General features: G+C 34.9%; 1 protein-coding gene and 1 non-coding gene across 3 annotated transcripts in view; both read right to left on the bottom strand.

Moving 5' to 3' along the window:
• Positions 1–17,274, bottom strand: part of BUB1B (BUB1 mitotic checkpoint serine/threonine kinase B) — a 55,057-nt gene that overhangs the window by 31,853 nt on the left and 5,930 nt on the right. For both annotated transcript variants that reach the window (NM_001145173.1, XM_059890527.1), the window contains 4 exons: positions 14,873–14,932; positions 14,341–14,485; positions 10,231–10,427; positions 1,031–1,200 (listed from right to left, as the gene is read on the bottom strand). In NM_001145173.1, the coding sequence (NP_001138645.1) occupies positions 1,031–1,200; positions 10,231–10,427; positions 14,341–14,485; positions 14,873–14,932 (572 nt within the window). The remainder of the gene's footprint in view (positions 1–1,030; positions 1,201–10,230; positions 10,428–14,340; positions 14,486–14,872; positions 14,933–17,274) is intronic.
• Positions 5,251–5,322, bottom strand: TRNAS-AGA (transfer RNA serine (anticodon AGA)). Its single transcript has one exon. It is a non-coding gene; the product is annotated as a tRNA-Ser (tRNA).

Below are 17,274 nucleotides of genomic sequence, written 5' to 3'. Positions count from 1 at the left end.
AAAAACCTTAATGCATCAAATAATTAATTTTTAAGTCTATTCTGCATTTGTTACTTATACCCTCCCCTTTTCCCTCACCTGTAATCTTTTACATATAGATATCCAAAAAACAAATTCTGTATCTTCCTTCAGTCATCATTCTAACATTGTTTAATTTTATCAGGATTAACTGAAATCTTAATATTCATTTTTCTGGTAAAATTTTTCTCTCAGCTGAAATGTACTGAATCTAAAAAAAAACCAAGTTAGCTCACTTATTATTGGTATTCTGTTTAGTGGGGCTGCTTATTAGACTCAAGCTTCATCATGATCTGGATAAAATATTTTTTAGGACTATATTCTCTGTACTCTAATTCTCAGATCTCCAAGGAACATTCTGAGTATTACAAAGTTGATATATCAGGATAGGGATAAGAGATCTAAATATCTGGTCTACGTGTCTAACTGCTATAAATGTGGTTAATAAAAGCTTACTGCTCTCTGTATCTTCTGGTCAATTTTGCTGGGAACCTAAAATTTACCTAAAAAAATAGTAGATTTAAAAAACAGCTATTGCTGATCATCTTTAAGTATACAAAGAGAGCCCAATTTCTCACCCTCCAAAACTGAAGATCAAATTAATACATTCTTTGTGAATTTGGTACATGTAAGCTTTACTTTGATAATACTTGCTATATTACTGCATATCTTTCAACTAATAACTGAAACTCAGAAACTCTAGTTGCTTATTACTCTAGATAAATATTAGATTAAGTTATTTTTTTTTCTTTTCCTTCTGTCTGTCTTTCCCTCTTTCTTTGCATTATAAGAGTCCCAGAGTAGGTGTTTCTTAATTAATGACACAAAATGCTGACATGTTTTAGTGTTACTGTACACTGTGATCTCAGCTTCTCCTTAGACTTCTTTTTTGCTTCCTAGTAGTCAGAACAGTAGGACAATGTTCATATATATATTTATACATGATTTCCTTACATAATTTGCCTACCACCCGAAACTAAAAGCTTCCCATAATAACACTTAACAAACTTACCCTTGAGAGCACCCCCTACACGGCTGATTGGAGCTCTTGCTGTCTTTTTCCCTTTGCTTTTTAGTTCAGCCAGTGTGCTTCGCTGTGGTACAGAAGATCCCACAACTTCCTCCTCCTCTTCTTTCTCAAGTGCCAACAGAGTTTGCCGAGACACTCGAGCTTGGAATTGTCTAAAATAAGAGAAGGGACCATTAACAGTTGGTGAGATGAACACTACTGTCCAAATTCAATTTCCTAATTTGCTAAACAGGGGAAAAGAGTGGGATGTAAGGGAAGAAATATATAAAAATAGCCAAAAGAAAGTGTTTATTCTCTCAGAAACAAAGAAAGCCACCTTGAAATCAGAGAAGGTCCAAATTTGTATGTCCAAATTCGACCAATCAAAAATACTCTGAAGAGCACCAGCAGGTTGACCTCGGGATTAGATCAGTGTCTTAGATTAAGATTATAGAATATATTAAGATCAGAGTTTCCCATCAACTTTTTATTATGACTTTTTAAACTCACAAAATAGTTGAAAGAGTGAGCACCCATATATTCTTTACTTAGATTAACTAATTGTTAACATCTTGACACATCTATTTTCTTGTCTCTCTTGCTACATAGAATCCCCATCGGATTCCCTACCCCAACATTTTCCCTGAATCAGATGAATGAAGTTGCATTAAACATGACATTTTAGTAAAACTGGTAGAAGTTTGAAGACTAAACTTCTGTGCAGTTGCCAAAGTATTAAGTATTATCAAAAGGGTAAAGAAATTGAATAAACTGCAAATGCTGGCCAAGATGCAATAAGCCCATATTAGCTTCTCTCTTTCTCACCGATTAGAATTAAAAACTCTAAAAAAAAAACTTAAAAAAAAAAAAAAAAAGAATTAAAAACTCCAGACAAAATACAAAAAAAGCAACCGAGGTCTCTAAAAAGTAAACAAAAGCAAGTAGACTGTGGAGAGGAGTCAAAGAAACAACCCACTCAAGGCTGTTTCCTGTTTTTTTTTTCCCCCCTTCTCTTTTCCATTTGGTTTTGAATTGTTACATTAGCAGTGCAGGAAGCTAAAACTCCTAAAGAAATCTCATCTTTTTTTCCAGAGGAAAGGAAAAAGTGGACTGTGAGGGCCAATGAGTATGGGAGAAATACTGGAGGGGATGAGCTAAAGAAGAGAATCACCTGATTCTGTACATGAATTGGCACAAGCCCTGGGCCACCCTTGAGCTATGCATACACAAAGCAGACCCAAAGCAGCACAGAAAAGGCTTTGAGAACTGAACTATAATATAAACCACTGTCCAAGCACTAGACTAACCCTGGAGTAACAGACAAATGGGATACACCTAAAGGTCTCTGAAAATTGAACTGACATTAGAACCACTACTCACATAAGTTGAAAAAGAAATTATATCTGAAGGCTGGTTACCTAATAAGACAAAAGCATCAACATTAACTAACAGGACCTAGAGTCTAATAATACCAGTATACATGTCTAGTATATAATCCAAAATCACCTGACATATAAAGAACTAGGAAAATGTGACCAATTCTCAAAGGAAAAACAGAAATACAAATCAAATGACAGCTTCCTGGTGGCTCAGACAGTAAAGAATCTGCCTGCAATGTGGGAGAACTGGGTTCGATTCCTGGGTTGGGAAGATCCCCTGGAGAAGGGCATAAAAACCCACCTCAGTATTCTTGCCTGGAAAATCCCCAAGGACAGAAGAGTCTGGAGGGTTACAGTCTGTGGGGTTGCAAAGAGTTGGACACAACTGAGTGACGAAGCACATTACAGCACAGTGACCAAAAATATAAATATAGAAATCACAGCACAACCATGATTGGTATTTATGTAGAAATTTTATATATAGTTTAAAGAATAATATTTAAAAAAATCACAATATTGTAAAGTAATTATCCTCCAATTAAAATAAACTAATTAATAAAAAAAAAAAAAAAAAACATCAAATGACCCAGGTGTTGAGTTTTCAGACAGATTTTAAAGCAGCTAACTCAATGATGCTCCATAATATAAAGGTAAAAATATTTTAAATGAATGGAAAGACAGAAATTCTCAACTGACACACAGAAACTATGAAAAAGAATCAAATGGAAATTTTAGACCTGAAAAACACAATATCTGAAGTAAACAATTTACTGGATATACTCAATATCAGAATGGAAAAGACTGAAAAAAAGAGTAAATGAACCTGAAGACAAATCAATAAAAATTGCCCACCCTAAAGAATAGAAAGAATTAAGTTAAAATTTTGTTTTAAATGAACAGAGCTTCATGGACCTGCGGGACAGTATCAGAGAGTCTAATATATGTGGAACTGAAGTTCCAGAAAAAAAGGTATAGAAAAGTATTTTAAAAATAATGGCTGAAAACTTTTCAAATTTTGTGAAAGGCATGTCTTTACAAATTCAAAAAGCCCAGTAAACCCCAAATGGATTAAATATAAAGGCAATCATACCCAGATACATCATGATCAAATTGCTGAAAAGCAATGTTAAAGAAAAAAAAAACTTAGAGAAAATCAACTCATTACAAAAAGGGGGAAGAACCATTCAAACGACTATAGATGTCCCATCAGATATCAGAGAGTCTAGAAGACAGAAACATGCTACAAGAATTGTTGGACCAAAATTCTACATCCAATGAAAATATCCTTCAGAAATAAAGATGAATAAAGACACTCTCAGGGGATTCCCTGGGGGTCCAGTTGTTAAAATACCACGCTTCCAAAACAGGAGGCACGGGTTTGATCCCTTGTTAGGAAATCAAGATTCTGCATGCTGTAAGGCTGGAGGGGGGGGGGGCGGGGAGAGACATTCTCAGATGAAGAAAAACTAAGAGAATTTATTGGAAAAGATTCACTCTAAATGAATGACTAGGAAAAAACTTCTTTTGTCTGACAGGAAATGATATCAGAGGAAAACCTGGAACTTCAGGAATAAGGAGAACAAAAATGGTAAATATAACAGACTATTTTTCTCCTAAGTTCTTTAAAATACATATGGCTTTTGAAAGCAAAAATTATAACATTGTCTGATGAGATTCTCAATGTATGTAAACGTAATACTTAACACCAGTATATCAAGAAAGTAGGGAAGATATAGAACCTATATGATTATAAAGCTTCTATTATTTTACTTGAAGTGGTAAAATATTAACTCTAAGTAGACTGTGAAAGGTTAGGTATATGTATTATATACCCTAGAGGAACCACTAAAAAAATAACAGTCAATAAAGTGAAATACTAAAAAAAACCCAAAAAACAACAATCCAAAAGAAGACAGTAAAGGGGCAACAAAGGAACAAAAGACAGAGAAACTGAAAACAAATATTAAAATAACATATCTAAATCCCACAAAGTTGGTAATTCCATCAAAATGTTCTAAATAAACCACATAAAAAACATTGTGAGAGTTGAGAAAAACACAACATCCAACTCGTTGCTGTGTATAAGAACCACTTTTAATAAAAAGACACTGTCAAGTTAAAAGGGAAAAGAGAAACCTGATTTAAAAATGGAGAGAAGACCTTAACAGACTTTTTCCAAAGAGGAAAGGCAGATAGCTAAAAGGCACATGAAAAGATGCTTGACATCAGTAATCTTCAGGGAAATGCAAGTCAAAACCACAACGAGGTATCACCTCACACCTGTCAGAATGACCATCATCAGAAAGAACACAAATCACAAACGTTGTCGAGGATGTGGAGAATCCTTGTACAGTGTTAGTGGGAATGTAAACTGCTACAGCCAATGTGGAAAAGAGCATGGAGGTTTCTCAAAAAACTAAAAATAGAACTACCATATGACCCAGCAATTCCATTCCTGGGTATGTATCTGAAAAAAACAAAAACACTAATATGAAGACACATGCACCCCAGTGTTCAGAGCAGCATTATTTACAACTGCCAAGATATGGAAGCAACCTAATTGTCACCAACAGATGAATGGAAAAACAAGATGTGGTATACATATATAGTAGAATACTATTCAGTCACAGAAAAGAATGAAATTTTGCCATTTGCAACAACATGGATGGACTTGGAGGGGATTATGTTAAGTGAAATAAGTCAGAAGAAGTGAGAAGTGAAGTCGCTCAGTCGTGTCCGACTCTTTGCGACCCCATGGACTGTAGCCTACCAGGCTCCTCCCTCCATGGGATTCTCCAGGCAAGAGTACTGGAGTGGGTTGCCATTTTCCTTCTCCAGGGGATCTTCCCAACCCAGGGATCGAACCTGGGTCTCCCGCATTCTAGGCAGATGCTTTAACCTCTGAGCCACCAGGGACTCAAAATAAGTCAGACAAAGAGACAAATACTGCATAATATCACTTAAATGTGGAATCTAAGAAATACAACAAACTAGTGAATAAACAAAAAAGAAACTTACAGATATAGAGAACAAATTAGTCATTACTAGTGGGGAGAGGCAAAATAGGGGTAGGGGATAGGAACGTACAAACTATTAGGTACAAACTAAGCTACGAGGACATATTGTACAACACAGGGAATATAGTCGATATTTTATAATAACTATAGATGGAGTGTGTGCACACACTAAGTCACTTCAGTCGTGCCCAACTCTGTGACCCTATGGATTGTGGCCAGCCAGGCTCCTCTGCCAACTGGATTCTCCAGGCAAGAATACTTTAGTGGTTGCCATGCAGGGTCTTCCTGATCTAGGGACCAAATCCACATTTCTTATGCCTACTGCAATGGCAGGTGGGTTCTTTACCATTAGAACCACCCGGAGTATAACCTTTAAATATTGTGGATTACTACATTGTATACCTTTAACTTCTACAGTACTGTACATCGACTACCCTTCAATAAAAAGAACCCCCTTTGTTAATAAAAGGAAATCCACACAAAATCCTGTAATATGAATGTTTGTAGCAGCATTATTTCATAATTGCCAAAAAATGAAAACAACCTAATGCCCAATAACTGATGAATGGATAAGTCACGCACTGTATCTATAGAATGACATATTATTCAGCAATAAAAACGAAATACTGATATATGCCACAACTATGTTCATCTATACGGTAAGTGAAAGAAGCCAGTCACAAAAGACCACATAACGTAGGATTCCATTTATGTGCAATGTCCAGAATAGGGAAACCCAGAGAGAGAAAGCAGATTAATGGTTGCCTGGAACTGGATTGAGAGGGAATGGAGAGTCACTGCTAATCAGTTCAGTTCAGTTCAGTTGCTCAATTGTAGCTGACTCTTTGGAACCCCATGGACTGCACCAGGCCAGGCTTCCCTGTCCATCACCAACTCCGGGAGCGTGCTCAAACTCATGTCCATTAAGTTGGTGATGCCATCCAACCATTTCATCCACTGTCATCCCCTTCTTCTACCTTCAATCTTTCCCAGCATCAGGTCTTTTCCAACGAGTCACTTCTTTGTATCAGGTGGCCTGAGTATTGGAGCTTCAGCATCAGTTCTTCCAATTAATATTCAGGACTGATTTCCTTTAGGATTGACTGGTTTGATCTCCTTGCAGTCCAAGAGACTTTCAAGAGTCTTCTCCCACACCACAGTTCAAAAGCATCAATTTTTCGGTGCTCAGCTTTCTTTATAGTCCAACTCTCACATCCATATACATGACTACTGGAAAAACCATAGCTTTTACTATATGGATCTTTGTTGGCAAAGTAATGTCTCTGCTTTTTAATATACTGTCTAGGTTGGTCATAGCTTATCTTCAGGGCAAGTGTCTTTTAATTTCATGGCTGCAGTCACCATCTGCAGTGATTCTGGAGCCCAAGAAAATAAAGTCTGTCACTGTTTCCATTGTTTCTCCATCTATTTGCCATGAAGTGATGGGACTGGGTGCCGTGATCTTAGTTTTCTGAATGTTGAGTTTTAAGCCAGCTTTTTCACTCTCCTCTTTCACTTTCATCAAAAGCCTCTTTAGTTCTTCTTCACTTTCTGCCATAAGCGTAGTGTCTTTTGCATATTTCACGTTATTGCTATTTCTCCTGACCATCTTGATTCCAGCTTGTGCTTCATCCAGCCCGGCATTTCACATGATGTACTCTGCATATAAGTTAAATAAGCACGGTGACAATATACAGCCTTGACGTACTCCTTTCCCAATTTGGAACCAGTCTGTTGTTCTATGTCTGGTTCTAACTGTTGCTTCTTGACCTGCATACAGATTTCTCAGGAGGCAGGTAAGGTGGTCTGGTATTCCCATCTTTTTCAGAATTTTCCAGTTTGTTGTGATCCACAGAGTCAAAGGCTTTAGCATAGTCAGTGAAGCGTAAGTAGATGTTTTTCTGGAATTCTCTTGCTTTTTCTATGATCCAACAAATGTTGGCAATTTGATGTCTGGTTCCTCTGCCTTTTCTAAATCCAGCTTGAACATCTGGAAGTTCTTGGTTCACGTACTGTTGAAGCCTGCTGCTGCTGCTGCTAAGTCGCTTCAGTCGTGTCCGACTCTGTGCGACCCCATAGACAGCAGCCCACTAGGCACCCCTGTCCCTGGGATTCCCTAGGCAAGAACACTGGAGTGGGTTGCCATTTCCGTCTCCGATGCATGAAAGTGAAGTCGCTCAGTCATGCCCGACTCTTAGCGACCCCATGGACTGCAGCCTACCAGGCTCCTCCGTCCACGGGATTTTCCAGGCAAGAGTATTGGAGTGGGTCGCAACTGCCTAGCTTGGAGAAATCTGAGTATTACTTTGCTAGCATGTGAGAAGAGTGCAATTGTGTGGTAGTTTGAACATTCTTTGGCATTGCCTTTCTTTGGGATTGGAATGAAAACTGACCTTTTCCAGTTCTGTGGAATAATAGTAAGTATGGAATTCATTTTGGGATGTTAAAAATGTTTAAAATTAGATTGTGGCAATGGTTGCATACCTTTAAAACTGTTAGGAAAAAAAGTAAAGAAAGGAAAAGACATATCATGAAAACTAAAGAAAGCTGGACTGACTATATTAATATCAGATCAAGCTGACTTCAGAAAAAGTATGATCAGGGATAAAGATGAACATTATATGATGATAAAGGGATCAATTCTAAATGTGTATTTACTTAATAGAACTTCAAAATATATGTAGCAAGGCTGACAGGAGCTCAAAGAAGAGATAAATTCACAATAAAAGAGGGAATTCCCTGGTGGTCCAGTGGTTAGGACTCTGAACTCTCATTTTCGAGGGCCCAGGTTCAGTTCCTGGAAGGGGAACAAAGATCCCACAGGCTGTGTGGGAAAAAAAAGAAAAAGAAAATCCCACAAAAAAAACCCCACAATAAAAGAGACTTCAAGATTCCTCTCTCAGTAATTGACAGAATAAGTAAACAGAAAGTCAGCAAGGATAAAGAAGACCAGAACTGACTACCAATCTACTTGACCTAAGAGTGACATTTATAAAATATTTTATTCCAAAATAGCAGAAAACACATTTTTCAGGTGTACACAAAACATTCACATATTCTGGGCCATAGAGTGAACCTTAATAAATTAGAAAGACTTGAAACCATACAAGTTATGTTCTCTAACCATAATGGAATTAAACTAGAAATCAGTAGCAGGGAGATGTCTGAAAAATCTCCAAACATTTCCTAATAACACACTTCTATATATCCCATGGATCAAAAGGAAGACATAAGGAAAATTAGAAAATATTTTGAACTGAATGAAAATGAAAATATAGTATTATTATCAAAATCTGTGGGATACAGCTAAAGCAGTGCTTAGACAGAAATCTTTTATATTAGGAAAAAAAGCTCTAGAAAACAGTGCTCTAAGTGTCACCTTAAATTAGAAAAGGGGCAAGTTAAACCCAAAGTAAGCACAAAGAAGGAAATAATAAAGAGCAGAAATTAATAAAATCAGGAGCAGAGTATCAATTAAGATTAAAAAATCAATGGAAGCAAAAGCTGATTTCCTAAAAAGATCAATAGAAACTGATAAACCAGAGGACCAGTATCAGGATTATCAATATGAAAAAACAAAGAAGGAAGGTCACTACCTAACCTATAGACATTAAAAAGATAATAAAGGAATACTATGAACACCTCTATGCCTACTAACTCATCACTTAGATGAAGCGGACCAAGTCCTTGAAAGACAAAAACTACCAAAGCCTATTCAAAGAAATAAAAGATCTAAATAAATGGAGAAATACATCTTGTTCATGCATAATACTAATCAAAATCCTAGAAAGGTGATTCTAGAATTTATACAGAAAGTCAAATGAAGTAGAAGAGTTAAAAAGAACAATTAACTGATTTCCAGACTTACTATAACTCTTCAGCAATCCAGATAAGGGTAATATATACCAATGATAGACATTAAGATCAAAAGAGAAAACAGAGTAACAAATAAACCTACACAAATATGATCACCTGATTTTTGACAAAAATGCAAAGGTACTTCAATGGAGAAAACCTTTTCAACAAAAGGCACGTGAATAAATAAGGCTCATAGGTAAAAAAAAAAAGAACCTTAATACCTTCTACAAAAATTAACTCAAAATGGATCACAAATTTAAAAACAAAAAGTAAAACTATAACATTTCAGGATAAAAACACAGGAGAAAAATCTTTGTGACCTTCAGCTAGATGAAATTCTTAGATATACCAAAAGCACAACCCATACAAGAAATAATTGATAAATTAAACTTCTTCAAAATTAAAAACTTCTGTACTGTAAAAGTCACTTCCAGAATTAAGCTGGGAGAAAGGTTTATGAATCATTCATCTGACAAAAGACTTGTATTCAGAATAAAGAACTCTTACAACTCAAATGCATTATGCTAAATGAAAGCAGCCCGAATCAAAAGACTATATACTATATGATTCCACTGACATGATATTATGGAAAAGTCTAAACTATAGGGCTGGAGAATAGATCAGTGGTTGCCAGAGGTTGGGACTGTGAGTAGGTGTTGACCACAAAGGGACAGAATATGGGAATTCTATGGAGTGATGAAATAATTCAACTATATCTTAATGATGATAATGGTTACATGTTTCTATTTACTTGTGAAAACATACAGAACTGTACATCAAAGACTATATTTTACTGTATATTAAATAGAAAATATTGAAATATTGTCTTTTAAAAAACCAAATAGTAATGAAATTAACTTGCCAATCCACAGAGAGCACTTTATTCAGATGCAAAACAACTTTTTGTATCTATTAAAGAGTTACAAAAAGCTGCAGAGAGGAAGTTTACCTGTGCTGGGACTGCAGTCTTTCCAGTGGTTCAGCCTTCTGTTCAATACCTTCTTGAAATATCAGATCTGCTTTCTTAAAGTTTTCTCTAGCTTCATATTCTTCAGCCCATGAGATATAAAACTGAGCAAGTGAAATGCCAATTCCTTGGTTATGTAAATAACTGTACATATCCAAAGGTTCATTGCATAAATGCCCCTGTAACAAATTAAAAGCATTAGCAGTTAACCAATTTTTCTTCACATTTTGTCTGTTATGTGCCAGTCACTGGAGATACAATATGTAGTTTCTGCACTGAAAAAAATATTATCTATTATTATAACACAAGATTATAAGGAATATATTGGGAGGACCTAAAACACATTTACACTAATCCCTTACCTGACAAAAGTAAGGAATTAATTTGTAAGAAAAAGAAATGGGGAAGAAAGCTTTCAAGAATGCATGACATTTGAGTGTGGCCCTTAAGGAGAAATAGACTTATATAAGGTAAAGAGTGGGAAATGAAGTGCACTCTAGGCAGAGGAAAAAGCATAAGCAAAGACACTGAAGACTAAATTTGTGGAGGTGTAGGCTAGATAGAAGTTTGAGGAAAAAAGGTGTGACCAGGCTTGAAAGTCAAGCTCATCAATTGTAAATATACCTGATAGTCAATGTTATATGTGTTGGGGTAGGAGAGCTAAGAAATGACACGGTCAAATCTGTATTTTAAAAGGGACCTTATTAAGACCAGCTACAATACAGATAATTCGAGCAGCAAAAAGGGAAAGGGAAGGGATCAGTAAAATCCCACACCACTCACAAGTTTGATATATTTTTTCAGTCTTTATTTTTCTCTTGAGGAAAAAAAGGAACATATATCATTTTTCCACAGGATAAAAAGATTTTTGTCATTTTATAGTTTTAATCATAATTAAATATTTTATTCCATTTAACTGTGCATCATTCATTTTTCCATGCTGCTACTTAATTAATATTTTTGAACAGGTGAACAATGTTCCATCTAGTAGATCTTTCATCATTTAACTATTCCCTTATTTTTTGGACAAACCACTTCTAATTTTTCCCAATTGTAAATAACTGTGTAATGAATACCTTTAAGCATATTGCCTTTCACATTTTACATTATTCCCTTAAGATAAATTCCTATAAGTGGAACTATGTTAAAAAGTAAATTGCTTTCTAAGATGGTTATACAAATTTAAAATGTTAGTAGTTATTTCCAAACATAATTTCATAGCTAATATTTATTTTTAAAAGTTTCTACTTTCATATAAAAATAACATTTCAGTGTTCTCATTAAGAGTTCTTTTACTACTGCAGAGGATAATATTTTCTCCTGTTCATTTACTACATGTATTTTCATTCATATCTTTCTGTTCCTGATTGCGTAGCCTTGGTTTAGTCTGCCTCGTATGTTTTACCATACATCTCAACACTTTCCCTCTTTCTCTCCTGTTAGACTTAACCCATCTGTCTTTCTCAATAAAGTAAGTTCCACAAAGGCAGAAAACATTGCTCTCTACTACATTCCAGTCCCTACCCACGGTCTAGTAGAAAAAAATGAAATGTTCCATTTATATCTTTAACAAAATCCATTAGTATCTTATAGTTTAATTTCACAGTAATTCAGTAATGGAGTTTTTCTGCTTATTCAAATTAGAGATGTTTTCCCACATGTGATGATATTTCAAGCAAAGTAATAATTCTCAATGTTTATCACTGTAAGAGCAAGTCCTTGATATCTATTACTACATAAATAAAGTTTAAAATTGACTGCACTTCAGTAATGGTTTTCTGAATAGCTGTGGTGCAGCATGGGGCACTGAATACAGTTTGGGTTATTCTAGAGTGCTGAATAAGATCACTTAAGAAATAAATAAAAGGATAAGATGGTTAGATTAATCGATTCAAAAATTATTAAACATATCTTTCTGGTAACTCTTAAAAAGCCAAATTAAAACCATTTTAAACTTTTAACTAAAAATACTGGATATTTTCTAAGAACAAATTTTTCCTTAGCTAGATTTTAGTTATTCTTTATAAAAATGACTGGAAAAAACTTTCTGCAAAGCAAAAGAGTAGTTTGAGGAACCCATCTTTATTCCTTTAGACTAAGAAAGAGAGCAAAATAATTTAATATGCACCTTGTTTCCCAGGTATAAAGTTTAGAGATTACTGCTGATCACTCTAGGACTAATAATTTGAATTTGAGGGTTTTTATTTTTTTTTAATGTTGAATTTGAGGGTTATCTAGACCAGTGTTTTCCAATTACCTGTGGTGAAGGGGGCAGTTTTTTTTTTTTTTTAAATGTTGAACTTGAGGGTTATCTAGACCAGTGCTTTTCCAATTACCTGCGGTGAAGGGGACAGTTTTAGGCGTGTGTGTTTAAAAGTTTTCATTGCATTGTTGACTGATATTTTTTAAAAAGACAATAAAAATAGAAGTTACAAGAAAAATGATGTGCATAGATGCACAACATTAAATTGTTAATAACATTTCTAAACGCTTACTCTCAATTTTTGTATTTACCTTGAACAGTCTACAGATCATTCTTTCAGGAGCACTGGTTTAGATTATGCTTTTTACTCTATGATAATCATTACTCTTCACTATAAACATTGGGTTAACACAAGTGAACAGAGAAATTATTCCAATTACTACTTTTAATAGCCCCAACTAAATATAATCATAGAAACCTGGGATTAAATGTCACTTTAGAGGTTTATTTAGTTCAACCTTCTAATAAGTCACATATAAGAATATTATATATAGAATGAACAACAAAATCTATTGGTACACCATCAGGAACCACAGTCTCCATACTAACAAATCTGTTTAGCATTCTTTGTGTGCCACCCTTTCTTATAAATTCCCATAACTACTATCCCTAAGGTAATGTCACCAACTTACATAAGGATGCCAAGATATGTCAAATGACCTGCAGAAATCAAGATAATTATGTCTTCAAGATTCATTTAACTATATTAATAATTATTTTATTATATTTTAGCCAGAAATATGGAGATATATTTTAGCCAGAAAACTTATTAATTTCCAATGTTGGTATTTCATCATATTACAATGATTGTTGAAAATAGTCTATTATTTAGAATTACTTGACTACTTATTTTTAATTTTTTATATATTTTATTTAAAGTTTTTATCCAATATCTAATTCTATCACTTAAAATTCTATTCTAAATATTTACCACTTGGCATTTTTCCTTTTTTTAAAAGAATTATTTATTTATTTATTTTTGGCTGCATCAGGTCTGGGTTGGGTTAGGTGGTCTTTTTTTGAGACGTGTGGGCTTCTCTCGAGTTGTGGTGTGCAGGCTCAGTAGTTGTCGTGTGTGGGCTTTGTTGCCCCATGGCCTGTGGGATCTCAGTTCTCCAACCAGGGATTGAAACTGTGTCCCCTGCATTGGAAGGTAGATTCTTAACCACTGGACCACCAGGAAGTCCCCAGTTGCTTTTCTCTAATCTCTTTTAGAATAAAAGAGAAGAGTTAATGTCTAAGAAACTCTGGTCATCATTTTTATAAAGATGTTTTCATAAAAAATCCTCAAAAGTGTTCTTAAAAGAACTACATGTCAAGTAAGACAGTACAAAGTGGTCAGGTCAATAGTTTTAATTATAGCAACATACTAAATGAAAAAAAATGAAAGATAGATAAAATATAAACAACACTTTTTTTTATGGTGATGATTCAAAAAATGGAAGAAAGGAACAGCAGAATCACCTACAAAAGCTTTTCCCAAACAACTGTACTACTACCTACCACGTGCTGGTTCCTATATGTCCTCCCCAAGTACAGCTGCATGGACTAATGATGATTAAAATCGATAAATAACCCATTCCTACAGAGAGAGATGATCTTATCTGGCCTTATGATATGGCCAGATATGGCCTTATGATCACTTTTAATGGGTTAAAAAAAATATAGTAAAATGCATCTCTAGATGGAAACAATTTAACAAATATTGAGTATTTATGGAATGTTTAGTATCTACTGAACAGCTCAGTTTTTGGATGTATAAGATACCTATAGAGAAAAATCTCTTAATTTAATATTTTAAACTCAGATGGCACTTCAGAAAGACTTACCAGCTTAAGCCAGAGACTAAGAAATCGAGGATCATTATAATATCGTTTTTCTCCTTGTAGTGCTTCTACAGCTCTTTCTAGTAATGTTGACATATTGCTTTCCTTCCCGCCCTGAGGATAGTTTTGCTCTGTCCAGTTAATATATCTGAATAGGAAGAGAGGAAATGAATTATTTTTCAAGTTTAACATGTCTTGTTCCAAGATCCATTCTGGACTTTTCAAAGTAGAAATATCTAATATGTTGACAATGTTTATTTAGAGTTTTTCAGTGACATGTCCTAAACCTGTATCTCTCAAACTTTTCTAAATATTGCTAATATGTACCTGTGGGAAAAAATGAGGATGGTGGCAGACGGGTATAGCTCACAGTCACACCTCAGGAAGATACACTATGATTATTCTGCTTCTTTGTGTCTCAAAAACACTACTCTCTACTCTAACACACTGCTTCACACAACCCAGTTTGAGAAGCATAGCTAAAAGAACTCCATCTATTGAGTTTCTATTGCCCTGTTAAATAAAAAAGACTCACCTATCCCAAACATCCAGAGGGTCATTTCCAGCATAAAATCGAATTTCAGATTCAAATGCTCTGAAATTTAAACAGAAAATGTTAGCATAAGCAATAGTGATAACAGCCAAATGAACAAGTGTCACCTTTATTTTTATTCATTATTAAGTATTTAATATCAATCTAGATAAATGTATTGGAGTTTGAGAGCTTGTTAAACAGAAAGAAAAAGAATAGAAATAATCAGGATTCTGTTTGATAACATAACTGGAGAGACAAAATATGAAGAAATTAGAGAAATTTCAAGACAACTTATAGAAAAGCACTATTACACAGCATTTAAAGCTCTGGAACAAGACTCCCAAGGTTCCAGTGCAGCTCCACTAATCACTAACTGACATTAGAAAAGCTACTTAAACTCTGCTTTCAGTTACCTCATCTGTAAAATGGGGATAATAATATGATCTATCTTATTAGGTTGATTAGTCTTAAGTGTAAAGTGTTTAACAAAGTAAGTAGTTAAGTACTCAATAAATGACACCCACTACCTTTATATGCATATGATAGTACTGAAGAAGCTAAATATATACACACACATAAATATATACCCAGAAATAAGACTCTTACAGAGAAATTCCATGGATAACATTAGTCAAAGAAGAATTAGACCATATAAAAATTGGAGGAATGTTTCAGAGAAAGTGTGAAATACGACTTTATAAAGTGCTTACAAAGGCAGAGGGCTAAGATGAAGTTAAAGATTGACCAGTCAGAATAGAGGGGAAGTATTATGTAATAAACCACAATTTAAATAAACAATTTATCAATAATAACTGTATAAGGGATTATGTTTAACATAAAGAATAAGAGTAGTCCCTGACACAAAAGACCCTTAAACTCTAATAAGAAAGACAGTACATAAATGAAAAATTAACAATACAGAGCAGTATATTACAACTGCCAAGAATTGATAGTAAAGGCTTCATGATGTCAAAAGGAGGCGTTATAGAAGCAGTTGTAGAAGGTGGGACTCTGAAGGAAACATAAGATTTCAAAGAAAAAGAGAGTTTTCCAAGAGAGAGAGAAATCAGTATTGAATACAGTTGTCAAAATCAGAGAGCTTATCCAGCTATAACATAGAGTCAGTATTGGGAATAAATGGAGATATCTAGAGAGGTAAGAGAATGCTTTAAATGCAAATTTAAAGAGCTTGGATTCTGCCTGTTCAAGCCAGTACTGGTTCTTCAGTTGGAGAGTATCTTGAATATGGTAAGTAAAGATTTCAAGAAGATTAATCAGGTAACACTGAAAAAGGCTGAGACCTGGGACCCTTGGCTACAGTGCTTGTACCTGGAGAAATGTTTTCTGGAGCAAGAGAATATAAAGAAAGTATAAGGGAGTTAAAAATAACTGTGTACATGAACACAGCTGGAACAAATTTTGAACAAGATACAAAAAGTCCAAAAACTCAACTGCTGCTTCTAAGGTGTCCAGAGCAAAAGCAGGGTACTGCAGTATGATCCCTGCATACAGCAAAACCAAGGGGGTGGGCAGATCACCCGAGCCACCCCTCCAGCCCAAACCTTGGACCCACCGCTACCCTCATTCCCTTTAGGGCACCAGTTGGCCCATGTTCAGGAAGCAAGCAAGGGAACCTGTTACTTGTTTTTGCTCCCTGCAGCTCTAGTCCCAGTAAAGCCTTGCTTGAATGTCTTGTCTGGCCTCTTATCAATTTCTATTGATTAAAGAATCCAAGAACCCTGTTTGATAACAACAGTATAAGAATAGGAGAAATTAGAAAAGGGGCCACAATTGTGTGACTAAAATGGTGATTTAAGTATAAGATAATGAAATAATGAAAAAAAAAATTCAAGACACTATTGATAAAAATCAACAAACCTCCAAATTTATCTATGGATTCAATGCAATCCAATTCAAATCCTAGCAGTCTCTTTTCTAGAAACTGACACAATGATTTTAAAATTTGGAAAAGCAAAGGACCAATAATAGCTGAAAGAATTTTGAAAAAGAACAAGTGGAGAACTTATTCTGACTTCAAGTCTTATTATATAAAGCTAATCAAGACAACATACAACTGATGAAAAGGTAGACAGTTAGATCAGTGGAACAGAATAGAGTCTAGAAATGATCCACACATACACAACCAAATGATTTTTGACAAAAGCCCCAAAGCAATTTAATGGGGAAAGACAAAAAACTCTCTTCAACAACTGAAGGCAGATAGGCATATGAGGGTAGGGACGGAAGCATAAGACCTTTTATTCTAACCTCACGCCATGCACAAGGACAAATTTAAGATGAATCACAGACTTAAACATAAAAGCTAAAACATAGCTACTAGGAGAAAAAAAAATGACAGGATATTTTCCTTTTTTCAGAAAAAAGGACCTTTTAGGCAGGCA

The sequence above is a fragment of the Bos taurus genome, chromosome 10, assembly GCF_002263795.3.
Source record: "Bos taurus isolate L1 Dominette 01449 registration number 42190680 breed Hereford chromosome 10, ARS-UCD2.0, whole genome shotgun sequence".
Taxonomy (NCBI): Eukaryota; Metazoa; Chordata; class Mammalia; order Artiodactyla; family Bovidae; genus Bos; species Bos taurus.
The sequence above is the reverse complement of the archived record's forward strand: the minus strand, read 5'-3'. Positions and strand labels throughout refer to the sequence as shown.